A 22534-nucleotide genomic window follows, 5' to 3' on the forward strand; every position below is an offset into this window, starting at 1 on the left:
AGTAATATGTAAATTCTCTAAGAGACCTAATGACATGCATATATGGATTTATTTGCTACCAGTCATTTCAATAGCATTATAATAGACTGCTAGTAAAGAATATTGATATTTGTGATTATATTTATTGACAAGGGTTAAGGATAGCTTAAATACAATTAAAATAATGTTGAGCAAATATTTATGTTTGATACTGTTAGTTTATCATATTGGTAACAATTTATGCATTATTTTATGGCTTTTAAAAAATTAAGAGTTGGCTTTTTAATTTAATTTTTAAAACTTAAAAAGGTTTTGTTCTTATTGACACAGTGTCTATATGTTGCCTATGCTAATGTACTTATGATATACCCTGTCACAGCCTCACAGGTGCTGTAATTATAGAGTGTGCCTTCTGCCTTGTGCATGTCCCTTTTTAATTTTGTTCTGTCTTCCTCAACATAAATACATGCAAGAGCAGCGAAAGGTCCATTTTAAGCTTAAGAATACTCAGTTGCATAAAAATACTTGTCTTATCCCCTAAAGCCTGAAACTTAGAGGTGTCTTTTTTTTTGCTTCTGGTAAAGGAAGTCACTAAGTAGGGAATAATCAGGGTACTGACTGGGACAAAATAGAAAGTTGGTACAAGGACTGACTAGCTTTTCAATAGCATCAATTGGCATATGCACTTTGAGGGCTCTGATTTATTTCTAGTTCTTCATTATATCTACAAAATAGTAATATAAGTCTTCTTTATAAAAATAATAATTTTGAAGGAAATTTGCCTGAATACTGTTAAAGTAGCTATTCTATTGTTTGGAATTTAAGATTTCTTTTATTATGTAGATGAGTGTTTTGCCTCTGTATATGTCTGTGCACTGTTTATGTGCCTGGTACCGACATAGGTCAGAAGAGGACATCAGCTCCCTTGGAACTGGAGTTGCAAGCCATGGTAATGAACAACCACGTGGATGTTGAGAACTGAACCCAGGTCCTCTGCAAGAGTAACAAGAGCTCTAATCACTGAACCATCTCTCTAATTTTTAAAATGTTAAAGTAAACCACTAAGAATGTCTTTGTTGTAGCATGAAAAAGATGAAATAGTTTTTTAATCTTAGAAAAAAAGATGTATCTCAGTTTATTTTGAGTGTGTGTGTTTGTGTGTGCATGTATATGCATGCTATAGCATGTTTGGAGAGATCAGAAAAAACCCATGGGAGTTGATTTTTCTCTTATACAATGTGTCCTGGGGATTGAATTTAGGTCAGCTTTTACCTATTGAACCTTATAGTAATTTCTTAGAACAAATTAATTTCTTCAAAAGCAGGCAGTAGTTTTTGTATTAGCACACATGTACATGCACATGTGTACACATGGTGGCCAGTGGTTGACATCAGTTACTTCCTGCCTTAGTTTGAGACAGGGTCTCTCACTGAGCCTGTGGCTTGTTGATTTGGCTCACTGGCCAGCCAGCAAACCTCAGGGTTCTCCTGTCTGCCTTCCAGCTTTGTGCTTCCAAGTGTTCGCTGAGCACCAGGCTGTTTCAATAGTTGCCGGGTGGGTGTCAAACTCAGGTCTTCATTTGAGTGCTAAACATTTTACCATCTGAGCTATTTGTCTAGCTGCCAAAGTAGACAGTTTTACTTTGGGATTCTTACAAGTATGTTAGTTTGAAATGGCAATTAAACAATAAATTAAAACCTGATAAGCTCAAATTTACTATTTTGGCATGTATTATTACAATTGCTGTGATTTGTTGGAAGCAGTTGAGAATCCAAGATTTTAACAAAAAACTTCAGAGCTACAGAAAAACTTTTGTATCTAAGAATTTATTTGCGGGAAATGAGAGATACAATATTGACCTCACAGTATGAGAGGGTAGAAAATAATGTATGACATAAGACAAATACAAACTTTTTTTTTCTGAGACAGGGTTTCTCTGTGTAGCTTAGAGCCTGTCCTGGAACTTGCTCTGTAGACTAGGCTGGCCTTGAACTCACAGAGATCCACCTGTCTCTGCCTCCCGAGTGCTGAGATTAAAGGTGTGCACCACCACCACCACCACCAGGTCAAATACAAACTAAAAAGTTTCATTTTACATTCCAACCTTAGTTCTCCCTCCCACCTTCCCACCATGATGTTTGATTGGGGTTTTGGCAGTGAAAGGAAATATTGCAGGGGAACAATTGGAGCAAATTCATAAAAGTAAGAATTTTTAATTGTTGAAGGAAAATTCAACATATTCTAGTTAGACAGAAGGATCTTGGTGTTAAATGGGCAGGTAGACAAAGACCTCTATTCTCTACTGATACATGTATGTTCCTTCCTCAGCTTTTTCTGGTTAAAAAGCTGATTTTTACCATGAAAGAGAAGGAGGACTCTTTCTTGTTTAGGAGCACATGAATATCTAGGTTCTATAGTGAAATTTGAAATAAGTAGTTAATTATAATGACATTCTGCCATGTGGGGCTAGAGTGTATATCTTGTACTATATAAGACAGTCCTTTGATTTACAGAAGAAAATATCTGTAAATTAGCTGCGCATTTCTTACCCATATATAAACCCCAAAACTTAAATGATCTATTTGCTATTTTACATTAACTACATAGTTTTCACCAGTGTCTTTGTTGTATGATAAATTCCTGTGAAAAAACAAAGCAGAAAGGATTTATTTATGTTTCAGAGGTTTTCATTCCTGGTGGGCTGGTCCCATTGTTTTGCAACTTGGAGAATGCAGGGCAGAGTGAGTTACTCACTTGCTGGTAACCAGGTAGCAGAGTAACATTGGATTGGGTCAGGAAGAATGGGTCTTCAAGACATACCGCTAGTGATGTACTTCCTCTAACCAGTCCCTACCTCCTAAAGTTTGTAAGATTTTCTAGAATAGCTTCATCTGGCCACCAGGCCTTTTAACACATGGGCTTGTGGGGGCACTTCATGTTCAAATCATAACAATCAGATATTAATGTTTGTGGTAGAAGAAAAATAAGATATACAGAATCAAGAAAGATAAAAGCCCAGAGGGAAAAGGTAGACGAGTTAATTAAAGTTAAGAAAAGCTGGCTAGCAACAAACCAAGCTAAGACTGGGTAGTCATAACTAATAGTAAGACTCCGTGTGGGATTTATTTGGGATCTGGGTGGAGGGCCCCTCAAAAAGAATAAAAGAGTAAAATACATCACAAAACACATGTTGTACTTCCAAAGCCTCATAGTCAAAGCCCAAACTCTACCATGCTGTCTCATTGTTAGTGCTTTCTGCATCCTGTGACTTTAACCCAGAGGTCATCATTTTAAAATCTCATAGTCCCTGTAGTGCAGTATTCAGCATGCAGGACCAAATAGATTTAGCAATCATGGTTGTTGATTCCTTTAGTAGATATCAGACACATGAAAAGTTTACACTAAGAGTGAAAATAGGAAGAGTTAAAAAAGTAAGTTGAAATTGGAAATCCAGCTGTTTTCAGGCCACTGCTTAATACTTTTAGACTTGTGTTGTGTGGTTTTGAAGTTGTCTGGGTATTATTTTTTTAATGTTTTCTACATGGCATGGTTTCCCTGCAGCATTGTGAGCATAAAATGATAGAGAGTAATAATAAAAGAAGTGATAATAATAAAACCTAACATTATCCAGCCAGCATTTCTTGTGTGCTAGGTTCTAAGGATGGCCTGAATTCTAGACTCACAGTTTTTTTTTTCTGCTAGAAGATATAACTAAACATTAAGATTGTAAAACTATCAACTGTGATAAAGTGGTGTAAAGGATGTCTGTGTAAGGGAACATTTGAGCAATATAGGGAGATCAATAAAGACTTCTTGAGTAAGTCATCTTCAACATTGTATGTAGGGCACAGTGTAAAATGACTATATGAGGCTCTTGTTCATAAACTCAGAGACTCCAGGACTGGAACAGCAGAACACTTGAACAGGTCCTGCCTGAGTGCTGGCTCTGTTCAGCTGCATAGGTTGTATGTCCACAATCCAGACTTTACCTGAGCAAGTGATGTTTGAGCTGAGATGTGATGGCATAAGAGGAGGGAAGAGCATTCTAAGGAGAGGAAACACCACAAAAGAATTTGGTGTAGTCAAAAATTGGATGAAGGGATTAGGGATGGAATGCAGGGTGGGAAGCACTCGGGAGGAGGTGTGAGATAGGTAGAAAGAGGTCAAGAAGGACTTGGGACATCATGTTGAGGGTTTGGGGTCTTCATTCCAAAAACCACATGTAACTCTTGGCATGGTTTAGGCATAAGTAACTTGCACTTTGACAGTATTGAACAACCCTTTCTCCCAACTTGCCTTTTTTCACCAACCCCCTTTTAAGAAACTTACTTTTAGATTTACCTTTCTAGTTATTTTGAGGCTGCTCCTTCTCTCTGGATGTTTAAAATGGCCTTTTGTACTAGGGAATGGTTTAGTAGTAGAAGTTGAAAGTACCTATAGTTAAATGATAAGAAATATTATTTATTATTGGAAGTAATTTTATAGTCTAAAACATTTCAAGTCAACTGAAGAACAGTTAAAAACTGAAAATGTTTTGTTGTTTGCTGTGGAATAATCCTTTTGTACACTAAAGATTTGTCACTCAAACTGGTTTAATAAAAAGCTGACTGGCCAATAACCAGACAGGAAGTATAGGTAGGACAACCAAATTAAGGATGCTGGGAAGAAGGAGAGTGGAAAGAGGAGCTGCCAGCAGATGCAGAGGAAGCAGGACATCTAGAAAATGAGGTAATAAGCCATGAGCCCCATGACAGAGGATAGATAAGAATTATGGATTAATATTATGGATTAATTTAAAATGTAAGAGTTAGCTAGTGACAAGCCTGAGCTATTGGGTGAGCATTTATAATTAAGATTCCGTGTTGGTTATTTGGGAACTGATGGGTGGGAAAGAAAAGTCTGCCTACAGGTATTATAAGCCTCTATTGTCATCACTATCCTTTAGAAATGTCCATCTCTCTTTGTTTGGTACATAACTCAGGGCAAGTAGTGGAGTGGATGTTGACTTGCTTGACATTGGGAAAGAGAAAAGTGGAGAAAGTTGTTTTTTTTTTGGACTGCCTCTGTAGTCAAGTAGTCACAATAAAAGACTTTAAAGAAGTAGTCTTTCTATTTTGCCATATGTGGGTGATAATTGTTCATGATTCTTGGATTTACTTAGACCAGTGGTTTTCAACCTTCCTAATGCTGAGACCCTTAATACAGTTAATCATGTTGTGGTGACCCCCCCAACCCTAAAATTATTATTTTTTCTCTTCCTTTTTCTTTTATTTATGTTAGAAACAAGCTTGTTTCACATGTCAATCCCAGCTCCCTCTCCCTCTCCCTCTTCCTTCCACTCCTATCCCCAGGTAGGGTGAGGTCCTCCATGGTGGATCTCCATAGTCTGTCATTGCATCCAAGGCAGGGCCTAGACCCTCCCACAAGAGTCCAGGCTGAGAGAGCATCCCTCATTGTGGGATGGGCATTCAAAGTCTATTTGTACGCCAGAGATAAATACTACCCAAGGCCTCATACATTACCTAGGCCTCCTCACTGACACCAACGTTCAGCAGGTCTGGTCAGTCCCATGCTTTTCACACAGTCATCAATCTGGAGTCCAAAATCTCCCCCTTGTTCAGGTCAACTGTTTCTGTGGGTTAAACCAGCCCAGTCTTCTTAACTCCTTTGGTCATCATTTCTCCCTTTCCAGGAGTTCAGTTTAGTGTTTAGCTGAGGGTGTCTGCCTCTGCTTCCATCAGTTGCTGGGTGAAGGTTCTGTTTCCCAGACTCTCTGGCAGTGGGATTGTAGGCTGGCACTCCCCTGATTCATGTCTAAAATCCATATATGAGTGAGTACATACCATGTTTGTCTTTTTGTGACTGGGTTACCTCACTCAGGATGGTTTCTTCTAGTGCCATTCATTTGCCTGAGAATTTCAAGATCCCGTTGTTTTTTTCCACCGAATAGTACTCCATTGTGTAACTGTACCACATTTTCTCTATCCACTCTTCAGTTGAGGGGCATCTAATTATTTTGTTTTTTGCTACTGTTAGGAATCATAATGTAAATATCTGATATGTTTGACCCCAAAGGGGTTGCAACCCACAGGATGACAACTACTGTCTTAGATAGACTGGCACCTCCATGTATTGTTGATAGATACAGCAACATGCCACCCAACGTAGGATTTTTCGTTTTTGGCGCACTTAAGAATATCACTAGTGATTTCATTTCCCACATTATAATTATTTAAACTAGGTCACATTGACTGTGCTAAAAAAAAAAGAAGCGGTGGTGTTTGTATGCTCAGGGGTAGCAGATCATTTTCTGCATATAGTTTCTTATCTATTGATCCATGGGGCTAGAATTGCCAGGTGCTAAAATAAAATAGCTACATAAGTTTCATCAACAATCTACTTGCCTCCTTTTTTAAACTGATATGTTCTATTTGTAAAGAAAGTATCAAATGTTTGGTAGAGTTTCTTCCTGGGAACTTATTTTCAATAACTTATGAGTTGAAATATATTTTATATATTGTACCAAAGAAAACATTAACCCATTCTACCTTAGTTTCCAGCAGAGCTTTTGATATTTATAGGCAACTTACTTGCAGTCAGTTAGAATATAGCAAAGTTTCTATTGCTTTTGTATACTCTATTGGCTTAGATATGAAGAATTCATCATAGTAGAGGTGATAAATTGTGTGTGTGTGTGTGTGTGTGCTGAGTTTGAACCCAGTGTTTTACGTATACTAGGTGAGCACTCTGCCCCTGAACTACTGAATTTATTGAAGCTTGAATTAATAATGTTCACATTGTAGCTCATATTATAAACCAATAGAGTAGTTTCTAATTTATCAATAAACACTCTGCATATAGCATATATTTAATGATAAATTGCTTGCAGTCTCTAGTATAGAGACAAAATAACTAAACAAAAATTAAAATTGCCAAAATATTTTAGAACACCCCACTACAGTAATATTAAGTTGCTTATCCATGTTTAAATAATGAAGTATGATAGGTTTTAATTAAATGCTCATTTTCTTTTTTTACGTATAAGCAACAACTGTATGCAAGGCATGGTACATTGTGGCTCACAGAGAAGTATAGGACACATCTATTCTCTTAGGAAATGAGTTTTAATATTTATCTTTTGGAAATTTTATAAATGTTATTTCCATGCTTTATTGCTTTAGTAACATTTATGTGGTACAGAAAATTAAATATTTGATGATTACATGACTTACAATGAATGAGTCTCATTGTGTTATTTAGAGAAGTAAATGGTACAGGTGTGTTGACCATAAAATTTATCCTAAAAAGTATTTAGTCTCACTACCTTTTTGAGACAGTTTCTCTGTATAGCCCTGGCTGTTCTGCTTCCCAAGTACTCCACAACCACCCATCATTACTACCTTTTTTGGTATGTGTGTTGAAGTCCAGTAGTCTTTACATATATGCATAATGTTGTAGCTAACAGTATAGAAAACTATTCATGGTTCATTATTTGCTTAATACTTTCCTAGTATTATCACTGTCAACCTAATTTTATGTATACTAATCAGGTCAGATGTAACATTTGCAACTTCTGATACTGTGTTGTTATTTTCATTCTAAAGTATAAGAACAAATTTATATTGGTTTGTTTCTTTTACCTAATACCTCTTAAATGATTCACCTTAAAAATGCATTATATATGTAAATTAAAAAATCAACTATAATTGTATATTAAAATGATTTGCTGTTTCAGAGACTGGATTAGCATAAACACAGAAAACTATCAGTTATTAACTACCACAGCCCACTTTCTTGCTAAGAGCAATCATAGTTGCTGTATTACAATTAGTTATTTTGATGTTTAAGTCTTTTACAGAGAATTTAGTAAATGAGATCCCGATAATCCTGTATAGTCTGTTAATGCAACTATTGCTTCTTTTATTATTATTTTTAGTTTTTGTTTTCAATACATCTGGTGTGCAGCTTTCCATCCCTTCACTCCTCTTATTGTCCCCTCCACCCCACCTCCACCCTTCCCCAGATCCACTCCTGTTTTTGCTGCTTCTTCTGCCTTTTTTCCCCTCCGAGACAGGGTTTCTCTATAGTCTTGGCTGTCCAGGAACTTGCTCTGTAGACCAAGTTGGCCTTGAAATTACAGATTCTTCTGCCTGTGCCTCCTGAGTGCTGGAATTAAAGGCTTGTGCCACCATTACCTGGCAAAAATTGTTTTGCTTCTGAAGCACAGTTGATCAGACACTTAGAATCCAGCACTTTTCCTTGGCACAGATAGATTGTTATATTCTCCTTGTAGCTGGAATCTTGTGTAGATGGGAGAGTAAGGGCCAAGATCAAGCTTAGTATCAGACTTAAAATTAGTTTTACCAACTTGGTTTCACATTGTAATGCTTAATGCTTATCATGCACAAGCAAGGTAGTGGAGTCTTTTGTGTTCATGGGGATTCCTATGTTTTAAAATACTACTTTTAAAAAAGGAAAGGTGGTCAGGTTGTTAACAGATGTGTTTAGTTCTTTCATCTAGTGTGAGAAAGTTTACTTTTTGAAAAACTTGTAAAATGTTCTCAACATTATTTTACTGTCTGTTTTTTGTACTGAATAAAATAGCAGTATTCTTGTATGTGAACAATATTTTGCATATAGCTCATTTAAGGAAGCTAACTTTATTTTTTAAATTATCTTTTTAATTGGGCAAAATATCCCCCCTTTTTTCTATGAAAAATCTTCTTATCACACAATAAAGAAAATATTAAAAATAGTCTAGCCTTCTTATGCAGCTGATCATGCAGTCTAAGATAGTGTGATTCATTGCTATAGTTAAGTGTTACCTTAATAGTAGATTTTTAAATGCTTGCCAATGTACATACTGATGGGTTTGGCTGAGTATTGATATGCTTTTGCCCCATATGCCTAATTATCATTGGCTTATTTCTGCAGCCACAGAACCTTGGCCTGAAAATGCGACCTTATATCAGCAACTGAGAGGTAGGTTCTTATTCACAATTAAAAATGACTTTGTATTAAAGTATTCTTACAGCCAACAACATACTCCCAAGCTAAACTGAACCAGCTGACCAACCAAGTAAACAAACGAAACTCTCTGCAACCCCCCAGATATGCTAATATAATTTCCTACAACGAGAATGTAAACCACAAAGAAGGGATTCCCTTGTATAATTTGTCTACAAGGTTTTGCCTAAACTTGTGTCTGTTAGGTAAACCAACTATTCATAGCCTATAAGGTCGTTAGTTTATTATTGGCTCATTATATTGGTTGCTGTAGGCAGTGTAAAATGATGTGGTTGCAGGGGCACTTGGCAGATTTACTGCACCAGTAGCTGAGACAGCAGATTTTTGAAGTCCTGTGGTAAAGTGGGCTCTCAGTAAAAAGGAACTGTTAAAATGTATAGGCTAGGATGGTTCAGGCTCCCTTTAGCAGCTCTTCATATATCATCAGATCACATTATGGACCCCATTTGGGGCTCAGCAGCCTGCTACAGTTGTCAGAAGACTGCAAAGTAATGAAGACTAATAGGCAGCAGCCCCGTCTTCTAAGCATGGAATTTTTATTGCAGCGAACTTGTCATCTTTCTTTTGTGTGACAGACCTAGACACACTGTGCAATATTAACTGTGAGCTGGTTTATGTGGTTGTGAATACTTTTACTTTAAACTAGAGAGATTTGAAGATACTGTTTTACTTCATTTTAATGAAAAGAACAAATATTTTTTAAAATGTAAAAGTAAATGTGTTTTTAAATAAGCAAATTTAATTGTGATAAAATGAGGTAAATGATGAAATAATTTTAGGACAATACTGTTTTATCATTATTTATACATGGTAATTGAAACTATTATATAACAACATTGATGTAAAGCTTCATAATTGCTTTAGTGTAGGATATCTCTTTTTAAAATAGAGATAGCTTTTAAAAATGTTTTAAATATATTTTGCTCATTTAGCAGTTAAACTTTGGACTCAGACCTTTCTTTATGTTTCCACAGGGGAGCAAATTTTGCTTTCTGACAATGCAGCATCTCTTGCTGTGCAGGTAAATATGTAAATAATGTAATTTTGTTCTTGGTGCTAGAAGATATATGTCATTTTGAGATGAAGTCTACCCCCTACTGAAAATCTGATACTGTATACTTAGAGTTTTTCTGTGTGATTTAACTGTTATCAGTACAATCTTACTCTTCTGTGAAGTATAATTTTATACAGTATTTTCAGTTGTCAGTGTATAAAATGAACTTCATTATCCATTTCTTTAAGCAAAATTATTTTTAGGTGGTAGACATTCTGTTTTAGCAATTATTTTGTTTTTGGTTAGATATAGTATTTTATTTGGGTTGATAATTTCACTTACAGACTCAAAATTATTTTCTAACTTATTTGTAAAGAGTTATTCACTACATACTTTTAATCATTCTGCTTATTATATACATGTTAACCTTAATTCTGTCTGTTAGTCTTGAAGCAGATAGATTCTTTCTAACTACTGATCATATATTTATTGATTACATGTATATTTATTATTTCCAGTCCACTTATTGAGTGCAATTGCTTTTTAGATTTTATGTTAAGGCTATGTGTTAAAAAAAAAGATTTTTGGCAGTGTAAACTTAAAATTGCATTATGGAGTACATGGAGAATTTTTTACTTAAATGTTTCTGAAGTTGTAAAATTATATAAATATTTTACATATTTAGCTGATAAGGTACTTAGTTTATGTAGTTTGAATCACAAAGAAGATTGACTGCGCAGCGTGTAAAAGGAATCTGGAGATGTGACATTTATTGGAGGTGAGACTGTGGGCTCCTGGAGGACAAAGAGAAAGGGGAAGAGAGAAAGTATCAAGCTTTCATCATGTTGGAAGCATTAATGCTAAGCATTTAATTTTAGGGCATCTCATTTATACTTTTTATTTAATTTGATAACCTCTGGGTTTAATACCAGCGTTTATTATTGTCATTCACTATGGTAGTAGGTAGCATGGCATTCATCTTTGTTGTAAGGCAGAGAAGGGAAGAAAAGATAGGAAGAAATGTGCTTGGACATTATTAGTTGGTGGACCTATTTTTTTATATTTGTTTTATATCTTTTACAAAAAGTATAAATTATATTTTTGCCTTTTTGTCTTTAAATTCTATTTAATTTTTATTTTCTTTTATCATTTGATAAATAAATTTTCAGTTATGTGTAATAAATGTAGCCTTATACAGCTTTTGTTAATCTCTTTAGTGAGATAAGTGTAATTTAACATTACACACACACACACACACACACACACACACACTCACACACACGACACAGAGAGCCACAGATAACAGAGACACACACACACAGTTGCCTGGAATAAAGAATGCACTTAGTAGATGTATATTGTAAAAATGGTTTGTTAGTGTGGTGAAGCATTCTTGCCTGATAAATGACAATACAAATAAATTATTTGCTGTGTGTAAAATAATATTTTCAATCTTTGTGCCTTTGAAAAGATAGCTTCAGGGCATGGTGAATATTTTAGTTGAAGCATTGTTTCTTGACTGACCCCTTTTAATTGCCATTTGGGGGATAGCTCTTTAAGGATTTAACAAAGCTAATTAACATATTTTCCCCAGAAAAATCTTCTGCATGCAATAAAAGAAAAATGTACCAGCATGTTTTGTGTGTGATTTCAGCAGGTTTACTCCTTATTGAAGCCACTTAAGGGTCCCTTACAAAGAGTCCTTACATTGTTGTAGGGAGTACTGCAGTAATTATTTTTGAACAAATAGGAAATAATTTTGGGTAGGAATAGACTACTGATGATTTCAGTTAGGCAGAGTTTGGCTCCTTGAAGACATGACAGTGGTTAGGTATGTGGGTTGTCAGAACTGTTGGAGGAATGCCATTGAATATCCCTATTAGTAGACATCAAGGGTGCTGCTCACTCACTATTCCACAGTGTATAGGTCAGTTTTCTACAGCGAGTTCTTCATTTCCAAATATAAATGGTGTCAGTTTGAAAGGTCAAAGGCTAGATGGTTTAATCAGTTTTTGTACAAAGGAAAATATGAGAATATTACTATTTTAAAAATTGATACTTAAGTTTTTCTTGGAAGGGAAAATTAAAAAAGACCCAACTTGGTATATATTATTGATGTTATGGCTCCTATTAATTTTTCTCATCATAGTTTCTCAAATTACAGTTGCTACTGAAAATAACACCAAAAAAGGCATTTTTAAAATAATTGAATTTTGCTTAACCATTTCAATTTTTTATCCTACATGTGTCACTTAGATGATAAATTAACCAGCATATATTAAAAACTCTTGGTTTTCTTCAATATTCTTTGACTTGACAGCTGATAGTAGCCATGACTATAAATGTGACTTTCTCACATATCTGATATAAACTTTATGGAGTAATTTTCTTCTATATAGAGGAACATCATCTGTTTAGAAGAACCAGCTAAGGGTTTGCTGTATAAAATTGATCAAAACAACGTGACAAGTATCTATAAACTGCATAGTTTCTAGAAGATAGCAGATATAAAACACTGGACATTTTAATAGTCCACCAATTATGCCATCAGGAAATTCAGATTTTACTTATCACACAGGCAGGTGTTTATTATATTCTGGAAGCTAAAGTGCTTGGCTATTTTAATGCAAGGCACCTTTATGACTTCAGTTTAAAAGATAATAATTTTCCTCCTGGTGATCATTTCCCCTGTGATTTGCTTTCTTTGTATCATCTATCTGCAAGTGTAGGCTTACCTGAGTGCTGCTTGGCCATAATGTGATCTTGATTGCTGACTGTAGTGAAAGTTAGTCTGATATATTTTCATGAGCTCAGTGCTTGTGTAACATTGTATACATATGAGAAGAATGAAGACATTTCTCATTTTAAAGGACTACTTTGAGGGACAATAGTAATTCTGTTACTATTGTCTCTTACACTCCAAACTTAGATCAAGTATCTAGTAGATAATATGGTGCTAGCCACTAAGTAATTCAAAATTTCTAGTAGTCTCATTTTAAAAAAGGTAGTTAATTTTAATAATGTTTTACTTAGCCCAATATATCAAAATATTGTCATAATCTATATGAAATTTATTTTACTTTTTTCAAATGAAACTTAAAGTCTGATGTGTACACTTAGAATTCATCTGTTTGTGCTAGCCATGTTTCATATGTTCATTAGCCATATGTAACTGTTGGCTCTTATGTTGGACAGTGCTAGTTTAGAAATACAACATGAACAAGTACATATGGATTCTTTATTTTTTATTTTATTTTATTTTTTTGTTTTTCGAGACAGGGTTTCTTTGTATTGTTTTAGAGGCTGTCCTGGAATTCCCTCTGTAGACCAGGCTGGCCTCAAGCTCACAGAGATCTGCCTGCCTCTGCCTCCCGAGTGCTGGGATTAAAGGTATGCACCACCAACACTTGGCCTACATATGGATTCTTAAGCTTTTTACAAAAAATGCTTTAAAAAAACTTAAGAAGTTCTAGGTGTGTACTGTATTCCTTTAATCCCAGTACTCAGGAGGCAAAGGTAGGCATGTCTTGTTTGAGGATAGCCTGGTTTATATGAGTTACAACACTGCCAGTGCTATATAGAGAGACCCTGTCTCAACAACAGCACTAAGGAAAGTTATGTCTATACTGCTTAATCAGAATATGTTTAATTATATAGCGAATTCCACAGAGAGAAATGGGCAGCTTATCTCTGTGCCAAGGAGAGTATACCTTCAGAATCCTGTTTCAGTTTCTTTCTCTGTAAAATAGACATAAAGTAGATATACTGTCCCATTGGCTAGTGGGAATCGAATGTACTAACATATTTAAAGCATTTAGAAAGATTTTTGCAGCATTGTAAATATGCAGTGGGTGTTGATTATTTCCTTCTATCCTGATTCTTGACAGAAATACAGTCAATCAATTTCAACAAAGTAATTAGAAGCTTGCAGGCTTGATAATGCCTAGAGAACACTACTGGGAGATTTTTATATTGACATGAACATTAATGATTTTATAGCCACATTTACAGGGTTTTATTAATTCTTTAGGAATTTAATACGTGAATTTTGATATTTACCCTATTACTCCTTCCCACCTCTTCTAGATCCATTCCTCATTCTCACCCTTTCCCAACCCTGTTTCCTTTTTTCTTCTTTTTATTACACACCAAGTCTAGTGTCTGCTGCCCATATATATATGTATAAGGCTATCCACTGGAGCATGTGTAACCATGTTTTCATGCTGTACCTAAAAAAACGATAATAATGCATAAGCAATGTTATCTAAGAATACTAAGACTTGTTTTAAAATTTAATATTAAATATATTTGCCTATAACCAATTCTACTGAGAACTTTTATATAGAGTATTATAATCAATCCTTACCACAGCCCAATGCACGGAGCTACTATTACTCTAATGTTTAAAATATGGGGCTAGAGAGATGTCTTAGTGATTAAGAGCACTGGCTCGTCTTCCAGAGGACCCTGGTTCAGTTCCCAGCATCTCGAAGCTCACAGTTGTCTGTAACTCCAGTTCCAGGCATCCCATGGTACAAAGACATACATGCAAAACACCCACACACATGAAAAAAAATTAAAAATCAAGATGTGGTACATACATAAAATCCTAGCGTTTGGATACTGAGGCAGAAGTATCCAATTCAAGTCCAGCTGTGGCTAGATGAGTTTCAGGTCAGCCTAGGCTATATAGTGAGACCCAGTCTTAAAACAACCAACAGCAAAGCCAGAAAACACAAAAACAAAAAGTAGAAAAATAAAAAGTAGAGCTGATCTTTCTAAAGACACAGAACCTACTAATTATGGGGGAAAACAGAAAGCAGTGATATTGGTTGAGTCCTCTGTGTGTGTGTGTGTGTGTGTGTGTGTGTGTGTGTGTGTGTGTGTGTGTGTGTGTGTGTGTGTGTGAGACATTGCTGAGCACCTTTTTTTTTTTTTTTAAGCTTAATCCTTATATGGGCTAGTGCTGTGTGAATTACATATCAGAACAACTCTCTCCCATGGAAATACTATTGAAAATGCACTGTTAAAATTCTTTCTTCCCCACAGAGCATAATGGTGAGGCAGAGGGGTTCAATTGTTGGCTTAATAATACATGACTTTTTACTGTTCCTGAGACAGGGTTTCCCTGAGTAGCCCTGACTGTGCTGGAGCAAAGAAACGTGTCTCAGTTTTTGGAATTTGGAAATGGAGTAAAGGCATTCTTATGCTTTTATTAGGCTTGTTAGGCAGTAAAAAAAGAAATTATTTTGAAAAATATTAAAACTATAGAGAGAGAATATGTTGAGCAGAGAATTAATACCTTTTTGACTTTAAAGATTTATACACTTTTTTATGAATGTCATATGTATAAGATATTATCTTCTAGTGGGGTTTAGAAATAATTTCATTTAATATATATGAAGCCAATGTAAATAACTTGGCTTTTCTTTTTTGTGTGTCTGAATATAGAATCTACAAAAATTTGAATTGTTTTTAGTGTCACAGACTGATGATCATTATTAGAATACTACATGAAAAAGTAACCTTTTTAACATTAAAAATGACATTTAAGCTGAAATAAAAAATGTCTTTCATTTAATCTTATTTTCCTTGGTGTTTGTGAATAAATAATTAAAAATGAAAAAATGCTATTTTTTTCTGTTGACTATATTATCTTGTCAAAAAATTCAACATTTATGGGTATCATTAATGCTTAGATGGGCAGATATTTACTTAAGCTGACCCTTGCTTTTGCCTTTTAGCAAGTGAACCTTAGGTGGAGGTGTTTATTAGTGGCTAACTGGTCATATTCTAATGTAATCTTTGGAGGCGAGCAGTGAGGAGTACCTTTGGATCACAAGTCATTTGCTGTATTGGAGAATGTATGAAAATAGCTCCTTGTCAAGTCATTTAGGTAAATGGCCAGAGTAAACAACTTGCTTATAGAATTTTAGGTAAAATAATCTCGAGTATTTGATTGGGTTGCATATATTTTTGTTTTAAACAAGTTGTTATATGCAGTATGAAATACCAGCTTAAACATGATATGAATATTGGTAGGATGCTGTCAGTTGGTATATTTTAATAGAGAATGAATAAAGTATTTTTGTAGAAAACATTTAATAATTAAAGCTGATTTATAGTTTCATAAAATATGAATTTAAAGATTTTGAACTCTGTCCTCACTTTGATCATGCTTTGTAAAATGAGGTTTTTGTATTTACTTTCAGAGTTAGGAGACAGCAATAACAACTAAGCAAAAGAGAACATAGCAGCAGCCGTCCTTGTAAACATTCTAAAAGAATCAAGATGAAGGCTGCAGACGCTTCCTTGATATCACTAAATTTAAATTCTTGAGATTCATTGTTTTATATTACATTAATTAGGTCATGATAGTAAGTTACATTTAAAACACTTGGCATGGGTTATGAAGTATAAATATAAAGTATGAATAAGTATAAAATGCCATGTTTCTAAAATAAAACTGAACTTAGATAGTAAGAAGAACTTAACAGTAAAACAATTTAAATATTCATATTAATTCTTTAGCACATAAATGGTATGATGTGTAAAACATCTGAACTAGCCTTGTAGGATTTGCAGTTATGAAGTATTGCATATTCAAAATAAAATAGGTGGCTAAGTTGTCATTTTTAGCAATTTGTGAAATAGTTTATACCAGCTAATATTTTCTAGTACAAATATTTTATGGAGCTTTTTAAAGAGCCATGTTTCTATGTCTCTGAGAAATTACAAGTTAGAATGTCATTACTTTTTGTTTGTTTTTTAAAAGGTAAAAATCAAGCTGTATGTTAAAATTTGTTGCAGTTAAATAGAGCAATAAAGACATAGTGATAAGAAGACAATATTTTTTAAGTAGAAAATGCTAGCATTCTTCATTATTAGATGTACAGTATCAGCATAATTGATCTAGCAGTATTACATTTGAGCTGAAAACACACTTAAAATTAGACCATACACTGTCCTGTGTGAGTGAAACATCTTTCATATAGTTCTAAGATGAAATTACCCTTGAATGAATAGCATCTTCATTTATCTTCAAACCTCTTCTGTGCTTTTAGTGAATCTACTCTTTCAACATTCCGCAAGAATTACATTACACTGTTATACCAGAGTACCTCTGCAGTGTGAAATAGATTGGTTTGGAAAATGAACTTGGCTTTGCTATAAATTACATTCACAGGTACAAAGGAATTTGTTATTTTGTTTAAAATAGTCACAAATATAATTACAGTCTTAATTTATGTTAAACTACAAATAGTGCTATTACTGTAACTGTATTAGGAACTTAATATGTCTCTTTAAGAATGATACCTAACACTTCCCATTTGTAATCTTAGATACATTATTTCAATTATGGGGTCTGAAGCTGCTTGATATAAAATGAATTATTTTGTAGATAGATTTGTTCGTGGTTTTTAATTTTAAAACATGTCTCTTTGGTAAGGTGGAAAATAATTCAGTTGTCGCCACTGATTTTTCTTTGTGTTCTGGTGAAACAGGATAGGAATTAAAATCAGAATCATTTTCATTTTGTGCCCTGAAAATGGAATCGCATAATTGAGAATAAGCCTTATAGAATTTCTACATAAAGTGTTTCAGATGTAATTATGATATGAATAGAAGTTTTGTACTAAGGTGAAGCCTGGGTGGTGCAGACTATGATCACTCATCTGGTTGGACTGAAATGGGTCATCACCTAGCTAGACATTGAACAGCTGTGTCAATGTGCTCTGTGTCGTGGAAGAAGCTGTATTAAGCTTTCCTCAGTGTTAACTTGGATTAAAGATAATTATTTTAAATTTTGGATTATTTTATTGGCACTTGTCTGGTTTACTACTGATATGTATGTTACAAGAGTATTATGTGTTTAACTAGTAAGATAAATATTAGTATACCTTCAAATAAAGAAGAAGTAAGGCACTAGCTAGTGCAACTCACTGGTAAACATCCATGATTGTGTTATAATTACTTAACTGAAATGAAGTGACTGTATTATATGTCCCTACCGTTTGTTGAGCAATAAAAATGAGATGTTTTGTTATTGTTGCTTTTCTCAGTTGGAACTATAACACATTTTACATATCTTCATAGAATGCAGAAAACACTTTGTCTTCCCTTCATCTCCAGTGAGTGCCAGCTGTGCTGCAGGTGTTGTGAGGTTCTTGATGTACAAGAATTATTCTTTTTTCTGTTTGACTGCTTTATACTTCTTTTGCTTAATTTTCCCTTAAAGTTTATTTTCATTTATATGTAACTTTAATAGGCAAAGTCTATTTCTTTTTCTATCCTGATTGCTTTTATAAAGAATCTAATTTTTTTCCAAACTGTCAGATGTTGATGTTTCTAAAGTTGAGTTAAATATTCCAGGAATAGTTTTCATGAGAGTTTGTACTAAGAATGGTTCTAGTCTCTGATGTAAACTGTCTTCATATGTTCTCTTAAATGCCATTTTCATGCTTTGGTAACAAATTTGCCCTATATAAAGCAACTTTTGATAATTGAGTTATGATTTTTGATCACCAAATAGGAAAATTGAATTTCTGTTTTCTAAACTAACACTTGCTTATTGATTTTTAAAAAAAATACTAATTAGAAAAAAATACTAGTTAGTTAGGAGGTGGGTTTACTTTAAAGTACTGAGCTTTGGATCCATTAAAAGATGACAATCCTTATGCTTTTCAGTAACTTACTTGTATGCCAAGGATTGGCAGTAAAGACAGTCATGTAGGAACGGACAGAACTTACACTCTGAAGAAGGGAGAGGTTTTTCATCTGCATGATTTTGATAAATTATAAAATAAAAGCTTATGTCAGTGCTGTATGCTTATTTACTTGCTTTTTCTTTGTTAGAAAATATTTTATATTTATGTGTGTTGAAAAGCAATCATTCCTCTTTTTCTTGGGCTCATTACCAATATTGTAAGAACAAGCTTACCCAAAGTTTCACTTCTGCTGAGGTGTACCTGATGCCAAGATCCACATCTTTGATTTGGGAGAGAAGATAGCAAACGTTGATGCAAGTCCCACTTTGAGACTGCATGGTGTCAGATAAATATGAGCAACTCTCTTCCAAAGTCCTGGAGACTGCCCATATTTGTTTCAACAAATACATGGTAAAGAATTGTGGCAAGGATGGCTTTCATATTCGAGTGAGGCCTCACCCTTTTCATGTCATCCAAATCAACAAGTCTTGTCTTGGGGCTGACAGACTCCAGACAGGTGTGCATTATGCCTTGGGAAGCCCCTGGGCACAGTGGCCAGGATTCACATTGGCCAGGTTATCATGTCTGTCTATACTAAGCTTCAGAAAAAGGACATGTGATTAAGGCACTAGAGCCAAGTTTACGTTCTCTGACGGCCAGAAGATCTACCTTAGAGGGCATGCAGTGAGATTGAAGACATGGTTGCTGAGAAGAAGCTCCTTCCTGATAGTGTCAAATATATCTCCAATATAGTGGTCTTTTGCATTCCTCAGGGAGTCCACAGTACTCTCCTGTACCCCAGCAAATCATGTTCAGTAGTAAATCTCACATGCAGTCAAAATAAAGAGAAAAAAAATCACTCAGAGCACTCAGTACTTTTTATTCTTTCAAAAAATAATTTTGGTTTTTTTAACCCTATAACATCTAATTAGAGATTTTTATTTTAACCCACAAATTTGTAGTTTGTTCTATAAGAATATAATTTTTAAATAAAAATGTAATTATAGTATATAATATTTTATTTTTTTCTCATAAGTAGGTGCCCAAAGTAATAAAATATGTAAGGTCAACTTTCTTTTGAAGTCATCAAAGTTAAGTAGACTCCCTTCTCAGATGGATAAACAAGTTGCTATGACCACCATCACCGCCACCAATGTAATACCTTGTATTTGTTGAACTACGCTGTGCCATGCGTATCTAAAGTGTTTCACAAATACCACCTTAATCAACCTATGTAGCTAATTGTTTTATTCTAGAAGTTAGGTACTGAAGGAACTTTCAAGGTTATGTAGTCCCTCACCAAGATATCCCTTTCACTGGGAGTCCTCTGCTCTGTTACCCTCTTGCTATGTTATACTGACTTGCAGGGATTCTCATTTTTCTAGTATATGCACATGTTAGTCTTCCCCTTAGGCAACTTGCTTGAACTCCATTAGATTCTGCTAAGGTGCTTAACCTGAGGATGTTAAGGAGTGGGAGAGGCTTATCTAGTCAAGAGAGGACTCCTACAGAAAGTAAAATTACTCTGAGTGGTGCTAGGGACAGCAGACAAGGCAGTGCTACGTTTATGCAAAGGTCATGACTAAGGAGGCTCACTTGGGCTGACTGTTTCTACCATGAGCATGTGTCACCAATTTTTGTACTTAGTAGTGCCCTTCAAATTCTGCAGTTGAATCAAAGGCTGTTTGATGTTTGAAGGTTTTAATGTTATAGATTCTATATCTTCATCTGTATATCTATATTAACCTTCTGTTAAAAATCATCATTAGACTTAACTTTCTGGAAATGGGTGCCTTTTTGGGTTTCATTCGTTCATTCATTCTTTATTTTTATTATTTATTTATTTTTGGGACAGGGTTTCTCTATATAGCTTTGTCTTGGAACTCTGTAGACCATGCCAACCTTGAACTCACAGAGCTCCACCTGCCTCTGCCTCCTGAGTGCTGGGATTAAAGGTGTGCACCACCACCCGGCAGTTTTAAATTTAATTTAACCCATTTTCTCCCATATTTCAATTACTAGCATAATTGGTAATAAAGACTTGAAATGTAATGTGCAAATTATTTGAGATGCTGCTAAGGCATGTTTAGTCTAGTCGTTTCAGATGATGTCAGCCTTTTCGTGCCTTGTTCTCTTATGTACTGGCTACCCATGCTGTTATAATCCCATCTTATCCTGCAGACATAACCCCATCCCACAGAAGTTTGGTATTTGTGCTGTATAATAAATGCAGCAGACCATAGGCACAAGTGCCTCTTGACTATGAAAAAAATGACTAGACAGCCTGAGAAATTGATTTTAAAATTTTGTACAATGTTATTAAACTTAAATTTAGCTTAAATAGCAACTTGTTGTTAGTGATAACCATATTGGACAGCCTTGTTATAAAACATTGGGACAGGATATGCTAAGGAAATTGTTTCACATTGCTGTTTCTTTAAATTGCTTTGGAATTAAGTATCCAACTGTAGAATAAGAAGTTGTTAACCTAAATTCATTGTTATAAGCAAAACTACATTTTTCTCACCTAAGAATAAAAATAAATATTTCTACTTCAAATAAAAAACAAAATGTGCTTTTGGTTGGTGTATCATAGGTATTATTTGGAGTACTTTTAGATGAAAAAATAAAGGGGGGTTGGAGCTGCCTCAGTGATTAAGAGCTCATACTCTCCTTTTAGTTAAGTTCCTAGTGTTGGATGACTCATGGCTACCTATGATTCCAGCTTTATTGGGATCTGTAGCCTCTGACCTTCATGGGCACCCATACACATGTGCACCCCCACATATACACACTTAAGCATATTTAAAAAGTGTGGAAGGTGAAAGTAATATTTTGGAACTTCAGTTCCCTTCCATCTGATAAAGGGAGTACAGAGTTAAGTCAGAGCTTCCTTTGCTTTCGAGTTTTACATATTGAAGATAATCATGGGAATGCTCTGTTCTTAACATTTTTAATATTTGGGTGGAAGTTCTGCATAATATCAAGCTTCTTTGTGAACTCCAGATGAATTTTCAGAAATTTCTTCTGAACCAGTGAAGAGGATATGTATTAATGTTACAGAATTAATCTTTGTCTAACAAGAATCATGCCCTCAGTGGAGGTTTGTGTGATGAGTGCTGTTAAATTGGTCAAAATTCAGTCAAAAAACATTTGGGGTTTAAGTATGGGTTGATTATTCAACAATACAGTTTGCTTTTTAAAATAGTGAACTAAAGTTCTATGGACATCTATTGATATAATTATACATGTAGTATAATTTTATACCATATGTACCCTTTTGTATGGTATTAGTGGTTGCTAATTAACAGTTAAATATTATTCAGGCCTTTGAAAAGAACTACATTCTTTCAAACTCTTGCTTAGTTGAAGGCCTTAGTTTCTCCTAGACTTGCGTTCTCAACAAATGATTTCTCTTCGTATTTCACAGTTAATGTGTGTACATTCTCATTTTCTTGTCTTTTTTTGTGTGTTTACATGTTCATGTGTGCATGTGTATGGAGGTCAGAGGTTGGTGTCAGGTGATACAGGGGCTCACTGTGTACTAATCCTGGCAAGCCTGAAAGGTCTTGTGTAGACCAGGCTGGCTGTGAACTCAGAGATGTCTCTGCATCTTGAGTTCTGCAATTGAAATCATGGGCCACAATGGCCAGCTCCACCTTTCTTTTTGAGACAGGGTTCTCACTGAACCTGAAACTCAGTGAGTGTCTGGATCAGCTGGCCAGGATGCTCCAAGAAAACCCTGTGTTCTTTGCTTTTTATGTGGGTCCTAGGGATCCAAACTCAGGCCCTCAAGTTTGAGCTGAACTTTTACTGACTGAACTGT

The 22534-nt window shown here is 34.9% G+C and overlaps 1 protein-coding gene across 3 annotated transcripts in view; it reads left to right on the top strand.

Moving 5' to 3' along the window:
- The window catches only part of Mtx2 (metaxin 2), a 59186-nt gene that overhangs the window by 14930 nt on the left and 21722 nt on the right, over window positions 1-22534 (top strand). For all 3 annotated transcript variants that reach the window (XM_040745616.1, XM_040745615.1, XM_040745617.1), the window contains exons 2-3: window positions 8914-8961; window positions 9981-10027. In XM_040745616.1, the coding sequence (XP_040601550.1) occupies window positions 8914-8961; window positions 9981-10027 (95 nt within the window). The remainder of the gene's footprint in view (window positions 1-8913; window positions 8962-9980; window positions 10028-22534) is intronic.

Source organism: Mesocricetus auratus, unplaced genomic scaffold (assembly GCF_017639785.1).
Source record: "Mesocricetus auratus isolate SY011 unplaced genomic scaffold, BCM_Maur_2.0 Super-Scaffold_100004, whole genome shotgun sequence".
In the NCBI taxonomy this organism is placed as follows: domain Eukaryota; kingdom Metazoa; phylum Chordata; class Mammalia; order Rodentia; family Cricetidae; genus Mesocricetus; species Mesocricetus auratus.